Source organism: Quercus lobata, chromosome 10, assembly GCF_001633185.2.
Source record: "Quercus lobata isolate SW786 chromosome 10, ValleyOak3.0 Primary Assembly, whole genome shotgun sequence".
NCBI classification, from domain to species: Eukaryota; Viridiplantae; Streptophyta; class Magnoliopsida; order Fagales; family Fagaceae; genus Quercus; species Quercus lobata.
The window spans coordinates 2,953,578-2,969,939 of record NC_044913.1 but is presented as its reverse complement, the minus strand read 5'-3'; the positions used below and the strand labels follow the sequence as shown (position 1 = coordinate 2,969,939).

General features: G+C 33.3%; 2 protein-coding genes across 2 annotated transcripts; both read right to left on the bottom strand.

The window, feature by feature from the left end:
* Window positions 1-2,361: 2,361 nt before the first annotated feature.
* Window positions 2,362-5,974, bottom strand: LOC115962803. The gene is made up of 5 exons (XM_031081677.1): window positions 5,608-5,974; window positions 4,148-4,402; window positions 3,706-3,787; window positions 2,866-2,944; window positions 2,362-2,753 (listed from the first exon to the last, which is right to left on the bottom strand). Exons 1-5 carry the CDS (start codon window positions 5,902-5,904, stop codon window positions 2,693-2,695), a joined length of 774 nt encoding a protein of 257 aa, XP_030937537.1. The 5' UTR covers window positions 5,905-5,974; the 3' UTR covers window positions 2,362-2,692.
* Window positions 5,975-7,863: 1,889 nt separating this feature from the next.
* On the bottom strand, window positions 7,864-14,007 carry LOC115965529 (serine/threonine-protein kinase RIO1-like). Its single transcript, XM_031084776.1, has 12 exons — window positions 13,535-14,007; window positions 12,232-12,357; window positions 11,652-11,744; window positions 11,467-11,546; window positions 11,226-11,339; window positions 10,884-10,957; window positions 10,543-10,619; window positions 10,009-10,092; window positions 9,777-9,869; window positions 9,584-9,691; window positions 9,435-9,506; window positions 7,864-8,525 (listed from the first exon to the last, which is right to left on the bottom strand). The coding sequence occupies exons 1-12, from the start codon at window positions 13,829-13,831 to the stop codon at window positions 8,091-8,093; spliced, it is 1,653 nt and encodes a 550-aa protein (XP_030940636.1). The 5' UTR covers window positions 13,832-14,007; the 3' UTR covers window positions 7,864-8,090.
* Between the last annotated feature and the right edge of the window lie 2,355 nt (window positions 14,008-16,362).

Below are 16,362 nucleotides of genomic sequence, written 5' to 3'. Positions count from 1 at the left end.
TCAGCCTTCACATGACAAGTGCGTGACTAGTACAAGTAGTATTTGAAAGGAAGCTGAAATTCAGCTTTTTTATATTGACTTTAAGCCTCCTGCCTCCACGTTATCATCTTCTTTTCTTTTCTTTTTTTTCATTCAGCTTAAGTCTTTTTTTTCCTTTTTTTTCTTTCTTTCATTATTAAATACATTTTAATCTTATTATATTTTTAAAAATTGATTGTTAATTTGTTTTTTGGGCTTAAAGATTGACATACCAATTGAAATATGACTTATAATTTTAAGACCCTTAATAATTTATATGAGTTTTAATCAATATTATACGTATACATATTTATAATAATGGTAACTTCATAATAATGTGCCGAAATAGACTGGTACCAAAATATTTTGTTCTAATGGACAAACCAAAAAGAGAGCCTTGAGTCTGCTTTGGGCAATTGGGGTAATGTACTAGCTGACTAGTGGTAGTAAAGTAAGTAAACAAATAATTATAAAAGAAAAAAAAATTAAACCAAGCAATTGTAAGGCAATGGGGTGAGGCATTGTATTTACTAGTTCAGACTTTACATGGTGGTAATGGGGTGTGTGCTGGACTGTTAATGGTCAATAAAGAAAAATAATGATACAACTAAACAACAAAAATTTATGTTGGATTATATTGTTAATAGAATCATGCTATGGACATAATAATAATTAATATTTTTATTATATCAAGAAATAATATTTCAATTGAACTTATAGTCTATTGTTTATTTTTTTGCTAGTATTATAAACAAATATTTGATACGAAAATCATATACTCAAGATTCATCTCATACCCAAAATATTATAGACAAATATTTTTTTTGTTATCAATATATAGAGTTTTCTTTTTATTAAATTGTTTAATTTAAGTTTTTAAAAGATTACCGTGAAAAAATTTTCTGGATCCGCAATTGAGATGAGACAACTGATGTTGTGTATTTCAGGGACAAAAGGCTGTTTATAGTTTGTGTGACCAGGCAGCCCAAACCTCAAAATTTAACAATGAAGTCTCAGCCTTCATATTCAGCAGTTTGGTATATTCTATCAAGTGCCTTAATGCAATAGGCCATTTAGTCTCTCTCAGTCTCTCTCTCTTAAAATAATCAATAAGTAAATTCAACGAATTGGTATGTTGAAATTTCCGGGTGGCTTCGTACTATAGATAAGCGTAAGACAACTGTTGTTGTGTCTTTTTTTTTTTTTTTTTTTTTTAATGTCTTCCTGCAGAAGACAGAAAGAACAAAACAGATATTAGTATTTCTTGATTGTGACTTTAAATTAAAAATAAAAAAATAAAATAAAATAAAACTTTTGGATCATTTCACAAAAATTGTGGTTTCAGTATTTTCTAATTTTTTATATTTTCTAATTTTCTCTGTAACGTTCCAATTATTTTCGGACGTCCTAAAGGAAAATTGCATCCCTTTCGTTTTGCTTTATAAAAGCTTCAGCTGCTTTCCAAATAAACGATGTGGGACTCGATCCTCGAGATATTGCACCTCATGCGCTAAGGTTATACGAGTGGGTAGCACACTGCTCAAGATTTTTGTGGGTTGGAACTTGGTACTTAACACACAAACTTGTTTTTTTTTTTTTTTCAAAAATTTTTAAAATCCAATCACATAGTAACATTTATGTAAAATGAATTAAATAAATACAAATTTTTTTGTAAAATACAATGTTGATGAGTATGCATTAAACTCTAAATCGAAGTGTTAAATTTCTTGAGCTATCATCTTTATGATACTGTCCATTTCTCTTATGTAAGAAACTTATTCAAATCCCCTCATTACTTTTTCTAAGCCCAAAATAAAAAAACAAAAAGACAATAATTCGTGGTAAAATACAATGTTAATGAGCATGCATAAAACTCTAAATCGAAGTCCTAATTTTCTTGAGCTGTCATCTAATCTTTATGATATTGTCCATTTCTCTTATGTCAAAAACCTATTCAAATCCCCTCGTTACTTGCTCTAAGCCCAAAATAAAAACAAAAACAAAAAGACAATAATTGTGGAATGAGACCTGAAACATAGGTACATAACGTTTGGTTCTTCAGACGAATCAACTCCAGATATTAAACCTTGGGCACCTCATTAAATTGATTGTATGCGTTCATATTACTTGTGGAATGGGATCAATTTGGCAGTTGAGCGGATCGCTATGAGATTTGATTGTTCATCAGCTCATGTTACAACATATCTCTAGGCTGTAAATAAATATTCCTAGTTACCTTGGCAGACAAATACAGCCTTATATTAGAATCAAATTAATCCATACTAGGACCCTAAAGCAAATGTGAAACCAAAACTAGTACATTAAAATTAATACAACTTGGAGCTTGGAAGCATGCTGGCTAAGAAACAATATATACTCATCCTAGAATTACATGGAAAATTTTGCCAACAACTTGTCCTGCTTGTATCCATCAATGGAAGTAATGCACCAAACTTGAAGTGAATTTCTTAAGGCATTTTTGTACAAATTACAAGCAACTATTATCCCCCCAATCAGTTATGAAATGGAAAAGGGAATACCTATAAACAGGACAGAACTTCCCTAAACCTTTTGAGGTGCATTGGAGAGAAAGAGAACATCTTTTGGTACAGAGGAATCAGTATGGCACTTCTGAGTTTGCATAGGCAGAGATTTGCAGTTTCAAGATTCTTCATTATTTTCCATCTTGTTGCTTTGGGAATATTGGGGAAAGCAGCTTCTCCAACTCCACCAAACTGAAATCCAATTAACATTATTAGTAAGCACGCTGCATCTAGCAATATGTACAATAAGAAATTCTGCTACATAAGATGCAATTTATTAAGAAAAACTTCATAAGCAACGTACATCTCATATTTGAGATACGCCTCCTTTCTTTTCGTCAAGAATGCATCACCATCTTTAGGTAGATTAATTATAGCATTGCCTGCAAAATAGAGAGAAAGAAAAGGAAAATGTAAGAGAGGGGGGTGCATTGGAAATTATTAAGTCAGGTAACATATATTGTACACTAGAAAAATCGTAAGTTTGTAAACATACTTAGGAAAAAATGGCAACAAGAATTTTAATATGTGGTTTTGCATCCGTTAAGTTTGGGAATGTTTGTCACAGCAAGATGTAGATGATCTGATTAGTATGTAATGATTGGAGAAAACTTTGGCTGGTTAATCCAATCAATTAATTGATGGTTGTATCTGATGGTCCTAATTATTATCCTGCATGTACTCTAACTGCGAAATTGAATGAAAGTATGATAGGATAAGATAAAACTCCTTTAGACAATGCTCTTTTTTAGTGTAACATCCAACTGCAACGTAAAGCACTGCGAAAGGTGCCAAGGTATATCGAAAAGAGGTGAAAACACACACACACACACAAGTTGTTGCCATAAACAGGATTCATGGAGGCACGTTTGACATCCCACGATAACATAATTACTGCATTGTATTTACACAACATTTATAATGAGTGGATTCATGCTTCTTACAGAATTGAGCTTAAAAAATTTCCTTTTATAAGGGTCACCTCGAAGAACTCTTAGATGGCATTTCAAAACTTTCTGCTACTTTATCCCCCTCCCTTTTCTTTTTGCAGAGGATGGACTTGAAAGCAAGCAGTCATTCCATTTCTATTAGACATCCAACCATATTTTAAAACAATAGGAAAAGCACCATAAATGAGACATACTTTGAAGCTCTTCTGGTTGTTTCATGATCACAGTTCTGCGAACCTTTAAAGAAGTTTCTTTGTTTTGCTGCTGCTGCAAACCCTGTTCAAGCAAATCAGTGGCATTAACAAATTGTGGTTCAGTAATAGATGCACAACAGTCAAGTAAAATATTAACTATAAGTAAATAGTAGCAGACATCAATCTTCTAAGTTCGAATTTATAGAAGCAGCCCATATTTCCCAATTTATTAGTAATAACTCATTGAGACCACAAACACAATAAGGAGAAAAAGTAAAAGGCAAAAATCAGCCTTATAAGCATGAGAAGCAGGATGCATCTATCTAATAAACATTAGTGTGTTAAACTCTAAATGACATAAGAACATTCCATAACTTTCAAGTAGATAGGCCAGTAATAATTCCCAGGATAATGAGAGTTAATAGGAAAAAGTATTTTATACCATTTTCCTTTCCTTCCTCTTCAATATCTTTATATGGCACTTTTTGATGTAGTGCATCAAATGATATCGAGTATGCCTGGAGCACAACTGTTCTTGGATGTCAGGATTTGCACTAAGCCAATCTGAAATTTCTTTTGACTTCACCACCTCCTCTTGATCCAAAGATTCTAACCAAGAATAAACTGGTCTCCATTGATCAGTACGCTGAAATCGATATGGCGGATTTTCAAGATCAAACTGGCTAACTTCTTTTTCCTGCCATAAAAAGGTTGGCAAGCAATATTGTTATAATAATAAAACAAATTTCCCCTTCTAATTGTATGTGTTACTAATATGAAAACATTTGTTTTATGACAACAAGACAAAGCAAAAAAGGAAAGCAGAAACCCTTTAAAAAAACATCGTTTACCAAAAAGTAAGAGACTAAGAAAAAGAAAGATATCAGATACGTAAGATAACACAGACAAAATCCTAAAAATAAAAGGGAGAAGAACAAGGACCTTCAAACAAATCACATACAAGCCTCAGCACAACCATTACATGCAATACTTATTAATGACTTACTATATTTGTTTCCATACTAGTATATATCTTTATTAATTCACTGAATTTGCAAAGCTAAAAAATAAGGACAAAACCAGGTAAGTGACATTTGAGTAGGTTTTGAATCCACAACATTACCGTTCACCCGTTCTTATGGGGTGGAGTAGGTGACATTTGAGCTAGAGCTCATTGTTCCCAACCTCCACCCACATCACTCTTACTCTTACCAATTCCTATGTTGTATCTATTTTATCATAAAGCCTACTAATGTTATTAACTTAGGACAAAACTCAGGTACAGTACCTTAAATACTATACTTTACGTTCTTTGCTTAAATTCAACCACGTAGCTACACTAACAAATACATCACAAACAATAATTAAATTCAACCATGTGCCTTATTGGTTGATTGGCCAATACAACCACATAGCTACATTCAACTAGACAATTTAAGGTACAACACCTAACAAACTGGACACACAGAGAACACTTATACATACATGTCCCCATTATGTTGAAAAAAAAAAATATATATATATATATATATTGAATTCCTTTAAAGATTTAATAATTGTAATTTATTTTGAAAACTTACAAATAAACATAAAATATACCTAAAAATACATATGGTTAAGTAATTGTGATATCCCCACTGTTTTATGTCCTAATTTTTCAAGAATTAACTTGTCCGCCGTGTCTCGTGTCCGTGTTCAGTGTCCACATTTTCCTTCCTAGTTCATATATAGGCCTTAAATTGTTAACACAAACATATTGCAAGTACTTATAGTGATGCCAATTGCATAAAATTATTGCTAGTATTGTGCTTCAATCAAACTCTTAAGGATTTAAGAATGTAAAACAAGACAGTAAATTTAACCCAATTCAAATTTCTTCAAAAAATTGGAGTACTTTTGTACCTGAGTGGGGAGTCTCATTTTCTGAATGGAAATGAGTCTCTGACAGACATCAGAGCGAGGCATTGATCTGATTCCTTCGGGGAGAGAGTGGTGGTTGGAGTCGATCCAAGCTTCGACCTCGTCCATGGACACAGCTTTGGCCTCGGGGAACGAGAGGAGCCAAGCGCGAGCCATGGTTTCCCATTCCTGAGTTTGCTGCTGCTCGCTCTGCTCGTTAGGGTTTTGATCGGAGGAGGGCGGTGGTTCGACGACGACTCCGTGATCTTCTTCTAGGGTTTGTTCGCTGGAGTTCGACATTATCGTTGCGTTGTTGTTGTGCCGCGAAAAGAAGAACAAGAAGAAAGATCGTTTTTTTTTTTTACTGAAGAGCTTGTAGTTAGTAATTACTGTTGTTGCTGTCGAGGGTGTGAAAGTAAAATTTTGTTTTTATTGATACCTATTGCGTCGAAAAGTTTCGCATTAGTAACTGAAAATCTCGTTGTTACAGAATGTATTCGTAACAATCGTTCAAAATTTTTTTTTTTTTTTAATTGTGCCTCATGGTTTTAAAACTGGACAACTCGTTTAACAGGAACTGGACCTTAATCTGCTCCAGTTATCATCAAAAAAATAAAATTGAAGAAAAAGCAAGAAAAACTAGAAATTGCATGTTCATCCGGGAACCGGTGCGGTTAAACCTGTTCTTGTAATTGAAGGGAAAAAAAAAAAAAAAAAACTAGAACTAAACTTCTTAAATCTGCACTAAATTGATATTAAGGAAAATCTTAGATTTGAAATAAAATGAAATAGATACTTAATGAAATGTACTTTGAACCTTTGACTGAAATTAGATGTTGAAGAACTTGTCTTGTGAGAGAGAGAGAGTTATGAGAGAATCACCATGTCTTGTGCCATAAGGAGGAAAGGAATCTGAAAAATGAAAAGAGTTTGAACTTTGAAATGTTGAAACTTTGAATATGATAAGACTTCAAACTTAAAAGTATTGACAGATATAATGGTTGAAAGGTTGAAACTTTAAATATGATAAGACTTCACACTTAAAAGTATTGACAGATATAATGGTAATAAGTGATAACATGTGGTGCTAGATTTAGGGGGTTAATAAAACAAAGAAGTAAACCAATGTAAACGTAAGTGGTTCGGAAGTAGGGAAGTTGGGTTGGTAAGTCAATGACTTGTCTTGTCATCATGACATTTGAGTTTTGATTTTTTTTTTTTAATAAATAAATAGTTAAAGTTAAACTATTAAACTATTATTTATAAAAATAAAATTACAAACTTAGCAAATTATACTTTGTCAAATAATTACTAACTAGGGGAAAAAAAAAAAAGACTATGCTAAAAAATATATCTTTATATTTTATATATTTTCATAATATAAGTTATGAAAAATCAAAATTCACATAAAAATTATTTAAATATTTTAATTATATTAATTATGACATCATTGATTTGACTACTCATCTGACCCCAATCAGACCAGAAAACCAATAATTAGTTTTTTTTTTTTTTTTTGTCCATACCGGTTTTTAAAACCATGTTTTAAAGTTCAAACTTTAAGCATTAGTTTTTTTTTTTATTAACACCCTTTTTTTTTAATCGGGTATCATATCACCGTGTTTTTAGTTTTAAAAATTATACTTTAAAAAAAAACACATACACACAAGGGAGAAAAAAATACACACACAAGAGAGAAGGGAAATAGTTCCATTTATAAATTTATTTCAAAAGTGATCTTATTTAAGATTAAAATACTAAGTTCCATTTTTTTTATGCTTCTTTATACATTATTATTTTCTACTACAGTTATAAAAATCATCAAAATTTATTTGAAAAAATTGTATTTTTTTAGTAAATTTTCTAATTTTTAAAAAATCTTTAGATATTTTTTAGTCAATTTTTCTAATTTTTAAAATTTTAATATCTCCATTTATATTTTAGTTAATTACTAAATTAATAATGACATAATCATTACTCAACTTCTAATCAAACCGTAGCCCAACCTCAATTAAAATCTTAAAGCCTCCCTCTTTTCCGATTCTTTGAACAATTCCGTTTTTAAAATCGAACCATAGTGTTTGAACAATTCGGTTTTTAAAATCGAACCATAGTCCAATCTCAGTCAAAACCTTAAAGCCTCCCTCTCGGTTTTTAAAACCTTGCTTTATAAATGGTCCGTGGGTAAAACCAGGAATGAAGAAAGTAACAAAAGGGAAGCAACAAGCACCAAATACAAATGCTAACCCTACAACTAGGTAAATTAAGGTTTATTCTTCCCTTCTCAGTAACCACGTACCATATGTATACAAATTGCAAAACTTTACTTCCTGACCAAGTTAAGGTAAAAAGAAGTTATTGCTCAATACCAAAATTGCTACTTCCCCCACAAAAATCAAAATGAAAAACGGTTTACAAAATTATCTAATATATTAACTTGTCTGCCTTCATATGTAGGCCAGCCACATAATAGCAACTACAAGCAACTATCTAGTCTTGTGAGATTTGGCCAACTTCTTCTTTCTTTTCTTTACTGCCTTGGGCACTTTAGTTTTCCGAGCCTCCCTCTTCTCCTCTTTAACTTTCTTTTTGTTCTCTTTTCTAGCAGCTTTCTTATCTGCAGGGGTCTCTGAATCGGTTTCAGATGAAAAAGTCCCTTCTGAATCACTTGAGTTCTCTTCATCTTCGACCGTTTGAGACTCTGTTACACTCTCAAGAGCATTAATCTGACCGGTGGTATTAACAGAGGACTCTTCAATAGGGTCTGCTTCTTGTTCTGCCGGAGAAGGTTGAGCTTTTAAAACAGCCTTAAGTCCTGTTATGGTCTTATAATTTATATCTTCAGTGTCCTGGCCACTGGTAATCCGGAAAGCATCCTCCTCAGCATTCTTTACATCGTCTAGCCTCTTTGGAATGTGCGACTGTAAAACAAAACAAAATAAAACATTCAACAATTTATTACTAATCAAAATTTATCAGGGTCAACTCCATTGTGTCTAATTCTCCACTTGCATACACACATGCACAGAGACACACAGACCAGACTCAAGAACCAATTGTGGACTATCAGTCCCCACGGAAACCAAAGGGAAACTAGATCTCCCATTTCATGGATTATGTGTATAGTGTAAAATAAAGTGAGGCAAATGTCAAGCATTTAAAATATCTTAAAAGCTAAACAAGAGGCCCAGATTTTCAAGCCTGTCACTTGATCTGGTAACTTGGGGAATTGATAAATCATAGGAGGGAAAATATCATACGAGATTGATCAAATGTATCAAAACTTCAATGGGCAAAGATTGGGGGAAATGGTGTCACAACAAGCCTCCAAGCCAAGCTGAGGGCTCTTAAAGATGGGTTGAGTACAGCAATAAATATGGGAATTACATGGTTAGAGATTGAACTTGACTCTGACAGTTATTGATCTAATTAAATCAAACAAGACCACTACTGCCTTTTTAAGACCTGTTGTGGATGAGCGCACGTGGCCTAATAGAGAGGCTTGAGCAGCAGAAGCTGCATAATATCTACAGAGAAGCCAAAGGTTGCACAGATATTCTTGCTATAGCTGGCTGTATCCAGCAACTTGACTTTGTGTCTTATGTTACCCCTCCAAGTCATGTACTGGACGCTTTATTTAAAGTTTGATGTATCTGAGACCATGTGTAATCAGTGCATTTTGTTCCTTTCTAACACACCCCCCCCCCCCAAAAAAAAAATGGTAACTAGCATGCTTAATGTTTTAGGAGACCTGCTTGAAATTTACAACGTACAGGAGAAAGGTAATCAAAAGAAAATCCAATAACATGATTCACTGGCACACAGGTTACCTGCTTAAACTCAGAGTCGGCCCTTTTATCCTCCACAGATCTGCCTCCTCTAGCCAAAATTTTTTGTTCCAACTGAAATAAGTTGAAAGCAGTCAAAATAAAAGCATTCTCAAGTTCTTTAGAAATTTTGACAGGACAAGGAAGCTAACCTCTTCCAGATAACTGTCCACAGCTTCATCAGCAATAGTAGGATCAACTATAAAATCAAAAAGTTCTCGAATCGTCATAACAGCTACACCATGTTTTTCAAAGAAATCCTGCAAAGCCACTTTTGCTTAATTAATTCATTCCACAGATTATAAACACTTGTCATATGATAATTTATGTTTGGAAAAAACTTACAGAAACATGATCACAATCTTCAATTAGGAATTCAATGGCACGGGGGTGGTCAAGATCAACTGATTGAGAAACATCAATGATATACAAGTGACCCTGCAAATCAGGAGGAAAAATAAATCAAATCAATGACAAATTGAATCGATTCAATATTGGATAAGAAAAGGGGAAAAACCACATACACAAACTTTTCTTTTACAAGTAAAACACATACTCACAAACAACTGATGCTCACCTCAAAATAGAGTATGTTATATTCGCTGAGGTCCCCATGAACCAGTTTGCACTTCTGATATAATGTTCGCATTGCAATAATCACCTGAAAAAATAAATGGGAAGAAGATATTTATATCAGTTAAACAAGACAGTATTACACAACCCTTTTAACTTGCCAAAAGAAAGTTATAAAAGTAGCATTTGCAGTTTGTGTAAAAAAATAACAAATTTGTTCAAAAATAAAATTATGACTCCATAAAGCTAAGCATGTCTAAAGATAGATGAGTTTAAATAACTAAAACATCTCTAAAGGAACTCTTCATCTAGGCTACTCCAACCTGATCAATCCAAGTGATAAACCTCAACTACACAATTAAGCATCCTACTATCGCTCTAGATGACATGTTCCACACTTCCACTTGAGATAACCAATTACCTATAGGTCCACAGAAGAAACCACTAACCCTAAGTGTTACCCCCAACATTCTAGAAAGCAGGTTTCACTTCACATAATTAAGAACTCTTAAAGAATGACTTAAAGATATGGACACACCTCCACATAACCTTCACGTAACTTGTCAAGAGATAAAGCAGCATCCTTAAGACGAGGTGCAGCCCAACCTGCTTTTCCTGTACAAGCACAACCACCAAGAAACATCAACCAGAAATATAACTGAATGTTTAGAAGCTGAAACTTAAATCATTCAAAAGGGACTAAGAATGAAATTAAGCAGTATCAAGGATAACCATAGGGACTCCACTGACTACTAACATGTAAGGTCAACTTACAGGGGGACATAAACCCAATTAAATCAGTCTTTACACAAAACTCTGACTAAAAAGTCACATCCATCTGACTAAATGTTTCTTATAACTCACACGTACACACAATACCTATGAATTCCATGACCAGAACATGAAGTCTCAAAAGAATTGGAGTTGGGCATCTAATTCCTGCTGCCTTTAGCCTGCAGTTCAGAATGACCATATTAAATATGATATAATAGCACTATTTCTCAAACAACTTCTAAATATGGTCATGACATTTTTTTTGTATTGGTAAATTACACATGAATTCAGTGGGTCTTGAACCACAACCTCGCCCTCCTTGAAGGACTTAAAAAAGGAGGTGGCAATTGAGCTAGAGTTCATTGGCCTAAATGATGGTCATTTCCTTCCCATAAACATTAGTATCCTAACAACAGTTAAGTATCAAGAACAATGTGTTGGACTTACCTCATAAGGTTCCTCATCTCTTTCTCGGCCCATGTTTTTACCATTTTCCTGGGATTACGCCTGCAGTATCCATGTCTGAAACGGTAGTCACCTTGTACATAACGATCTCTGTCCCTATAATTGTTTAGAACAAGAAGTTAAATTCATGTCAAGAAAAAAGAAATGAGAATACATCTCTGAACGATGGAGTTCAGCCACAAGATAAACTCATTAACAAGCTAAAAGGTTCATCTCAACATACTTAAACACCAGAATAGAAGTTTTGTATACTTTGATTGCCAACTCCTGACTATCAGCTTTGATTGCATGATAAACATTTGCCTGTTGGGAAAGGGGAAAGAAAATTGAATGATTCAGCTTTTTAAGAATTGAAAACTGGAACATGCAGTAGGTATCATCAGTACAGAAATTAAAGTTCATACATACTTCTTTTCCAGTTGAAATGCAGCCATTAATATCATGAAATACACCTCTATTCAGCATCTTGAACAAGACCATGCGAGTTCTAGGATCAATGGCCTGGAGGAAAAGTATGTTAGTCACATACTCCATGTGAAGAAGTCTTTGATGCAGCTCAAAGCAAAATATTGAAAAATAAACTTATAATGAGTAATAAGTAAAACTAGGACTGCACAACAAAACAATTATCCTCAAAACAAAAATGCAGATAGGTCCACAACACAACTAAGTTGAGATAACAACTAATTCCTTCAAAAGTGGAAAAAAAAGGTTAAACATGTCACTTCAATGCTGAAGTACAAGCAAGAGTGATTTTCTGTTAACGAAAGTCAAATAAGCAAATAGTCCCTCAAAAGTTGTATAGAACTCCTTCACAATTACCATCAATAGAAATCCAAAGCAAGGAGACACCAGAAGATAAAAATAAAACAACCTAGTAGAAATGATTTTAGCTTCAAAAACACAAGGAACAAAGAACACAAAGAAACTAAAATAAAGACACTTTTTGATAATTCAAAGTTGTCAATACAATTTTAGTACAGTTCACCTGCTCAACAGTCGCACGATCTGATTTCTCAGTAGTTCTAGTTTTACCAATAGCCATCTCCCGAACACTTCCACGGATTGCAGTTGTCACAGAGTTTGACATGCCAACACATCTTCCCTCCCACTCCTGCACCATCAATTGACTTGGTTAAAAATCAAAATACTCATAAATATAACCAATCAAACCCAGCCCACATATACATGCAAAAGCAGAGAAATTATAGCAAAAGTACCGACATTTCTTATCGTGGTTACTCATATTAACTACAACAGTAAAGCAACAGCTATGCAATATGCAGAAAATTGGTTCACACCAAAATGATATTAAACCCACCTTCACAGTAAAAGCAACAACATTGTTTACCATGGTGACTTGTATCAATTATGCAAGTAAGAAAACAACCATGCAATAGGCAGAAGAAATTTTGACAACGAAACAGTTTCAAACAACACCTCCATAGTCTGTCTTAGCAACTTTTTTTTTCAAAAGCAACAAAAAAACGTACATATAATCCCTTAAAATTTTCAATAAGTCCAAACAATAGGTAAAAAAGGATAGTCGGAAATCTCGTGTGGAAAAATGCCGCTCATGGCACTGAGGGTACAGTGCTGCACTGGCATAGAGATTCTCATCATTCTCTTCAACAAGTCAACAAAAAACCAATGGGGTTGAGTTTATGCAAGCTGAAACAAATCCCATGAAATTAAACCAAATAGCCCCAAAAATGTGTAAATACAAACACAATGTGGAAATTAACCAAAAAAAAACCAAAAATTCACAAAAACTCAAAAAATAGTAATAATAATAATAGTAACACTATGCATACCTTCTCAAAATAATGAGTCTAATACAGAAAAAACTTGAAATATAATCACAATCTCTATGATCCAAATGAGCAAATTTCTTTGACATATAAGCAACCCACACATGCTTTAAAGAAATCATAAAATTTAAGGTTGATTACAAGTTCCTCCCCTTAAGTCTTAAACAATAGCGCAGTTACAATGTTCCCTAAACTTCAAAAACCGAGGCACGTCACCTTTAACTATTAGTAGTAAGCACCCTCCCATCAACTATTAGAATACCTATTAAATTTAAAGAATCATTCAATTTTAACTGAATTCACAAAAACTATCAAAACTAACACCATGCATATCATCTCAAATTACTAATTCTATATCTAAAACCCTAAAAATGTTAAATTTAACATGAGAAACTCACACATTCTAAAATTCAATACATAAATCATAAAAATTCACCATCTTTTCCTGAAATTCATTCACAATAGCTCAAAATTTGATACCTCCAAAGGCGAAGCTCGAATATGATGGGCGAACTTCTGGTTTCGATTCGAGAGAGGCTGAAGCGTCGACGTATTGATGCGAGAGTGAACGCCACCATGCGCATTGGGACGCCGAGGATTGAGCATTGTAATCGTCCCTTCAATGCGTTCTCCATCGTCCTTTGAGTCCAACCAGTCCAATGCTTCTTCAACCTCCGAGTCCGATGACCACGTCAGCTCTTCTTCTTCCTCTTCCTCTTCTTCTTCCTCTTCTTTTTCTTCATTCAGAACCACTGGTTTCTCTTCCACAACAGACATTATCAAATTTTCTTTTTCTTTTTCCTGTTCGTTCCTAGGGAAAATAAAAATGGATTAATTTTTTTCTCGAATGTTTGAAAAAAAATCGAAAAATTCGGAAGCTTTTATTACAGGTTTACGGTTTTGCAGAAACCCTAGCGGCGCGTATTGACTGAAATTTTTTTTATTTTACCGTTGGGGTTGTTGGGGTTTTGGTGCTGAAAAACGATGTCGCTTTTGGTGTTTCTGTTGGGAGTACAAAATGGATTTGGGCTTTTAGACTTTATTGTTTTCTTGGATCGTTTTCATATGGTGATGAGATAAGGTAGAGCCCATTATTGAGCCCAATATCTATATACCACTTCTTTCTTGATTTTTTTTTTTTTTTTTAATAATTCGATGTCTTGAATGTTATTTTGAGAGGCCAAATACTATAATTTTGTTTACTTAACATTTGTTACAGTTTCAACTTCGTTCATATACTTTTAATTCTACCTTCTTCAAAAAAAAAAAAAAAAAAAAAAAACCTCCGTTCATATACTTTTAATTTAATCAACTTCACCCCTTAACTTTCATAATCAAGATCACTATTAATTATGTCAACTTTGCGCGAGTTTGGATAGCAACCAGTGTGCGTTTCCAGCATTTGCATTTTTGGCTGGGTCCCACAATACTGTTCATGACCCAGCCAAAAACACAAAAACGCACATGCTAATGCATTTTTGGGTTTCACGGTACTATTCACACCTTTAAAATTTATTTTTGCTACAGTATTTTCAGCAATAAGTTTTCAATTTTCAGTAAATAAACGGTATCCAAACACACCCTTTGTCCTTTAGTTTTTTGAAGCACGTCAATTTTTTCCTTAGAAGTTCACTTGATTAATTTTGAATGATCTATGTGAATTAAAAGTGCCGTATTTTTTTAATACATAAGCAACTCATGCTTTCTTTAAAAAAAAAAAAATACAAATTCAAAAATTAAAGGTTGACGTACATTTCTCCCCATAACTATAGTGCAATTATAATGCCAACGAAACTTTAAAACTAAACAATGTACCCCTTAATTGTTAGCAATGAGCATAGCACTCCACCTCCTACCAACAAAATTTCTGTCAAATTTTATGGAAAAATCTTTTTTTTTTTCTTTCAAAAAAATGTGTCATAGCAATTTGAATTTTCTATTAAATTTTTTGTGTAGGGTGAAAGTGCTTATTTCCAATATTTCAATGTTTGTTTGGATTGGTTTTTGCTTATGTGCTTAAACCTTGAAATAGGCAAGAGTACAGTTTTTTTCCTATTGAAAGTTACCATTCCCTTTCTAACTTGAGTTTCACAATGCCTCCAATCAACTTTGTTGGTTGGTAATTAATAAATCTCGAAAATTGTCCTCTCCTTGTAAGATTTCGACTGTTGGATCTCTAGACATCCAACCACCCCGCTCACTCAATTAGTCATAGTCATTGATGTAGTTCATTTTACTAAAATCCATCCACCTATTGGAGTAAACAATGCAAATATCTCCATTTTTTTTTTCTTATAATCAAATATCTCGACCAAAATGGCAAAATACCCCTTTCGCCTAAAACAAATAACAAAATGCCCTTGTTCTGAAATTATTTAGGAATATGTCCTTATTTTAAACTCGATTTTCTAAAAATCGAGTTTCAATGAAAAACTCGATTCACCTAAAATCGAGTTATATGCAAAAAACTTGCAAAACTTACATGGAACTTGAGTTCCTTGTAAGTTTTTGCAAGTAACTCGATTTTGGGCAAATCGAGTTTTAAAACAATGGCATATCTCTAAATAGTTTCAAAATAAGGGCATTTAACTATAACTTTTGGGTGAAATGGATATTTTGCCATTTTGGCCCAAATATCTGTTGGATATATTTCAACGATTTACTTTTGTGATAAAGCAAAAGAAACAATACACAGATCTAAGAACAAGTAATAACACAAATAGATGTGATAGGCAAAAGCAATAAACAAATACTGAATATATTTAAGAAGAAATCTGCAAATAATTAAAAACTCACAGACCAAATACGTGAAGGATGAATGATTCAGATCAAGTCTTGTGTTTGACACAATCTCCTTAAAGCAGATTTCTTCCCTCACACAATCACTGTGATACTTTGAGACTCACGGACATCTGTCTCCTAGGATAAAATGATCTACAACACAAAAAAAAAGCACACAAGGTCGTGCTCTACGAACTACTCAATGTCACTTTCTCTCTCTTTGACACAACATGAAATGCACAAAATATTCTCACTGGGAGAGTTTTTTCAGAGAAAAAGTTTTTATGAATAAGGGACTATGAAAAAATTATATATTATTGAACAGGCACTCTATTTCAGTAATAACTACTGTGCACAGACTAACTGACTCAAAAAATTAAAATAATAAAATATTATTATTTGGACAAGTATGCTTAGTCCATATATGCCAAAAGTCCAACCTAATATCCAACTCATGAGCATATAAACTCATATATTATCTCTTTCATTTCCTATGTGGGACTCAGGATTTTACTACTTTTGATTAC

Coding starts and splice junctions, on each gene's coding strand:
- LOC115965529 (XM_031084776.1), bottom strand. CDS start 13,831: ATGTCTGTTGTGGAAGAGAAACCAGTGGTTCTGAATGAAGAAAAAGAA. Junction 12,358..13,534: donor TTCGAGCTTCGCCTTTGGAG/GTATCAAATTTT, acceptor TTGATGGTGCAG/GAGTGGGAGGGAAGATGTGT. Junction 10,958..11,225: donor GAGATGAGGAACCTTATGAG/GTAAGTCCAACA, acceptor TCTGAACTGCAG/GCTAAAGGCAGCAGGAATTA.
- LOC115962803 (XM_031081677.1), bottom strand. CDS start 5,904: ATGTCGAACTCCAGCGAACAAACCCTAGAAGAAGATCACGGAGTCGTC. Junction 3,788..4,147: donor AGAGGAAGGAAAGGAAAATG/GTATAAAATACT, acceptor TTGCTTGAACAG/GGTTTGCAGCAGCAGCAAAA. Junction 2,754..2,865: donor GCGTATCTCAAATATGAGAT/GTACGTTGCTTA, acceptor ATTGGATTTCAG/TTTGGTGGAGTTGGAGAAGC.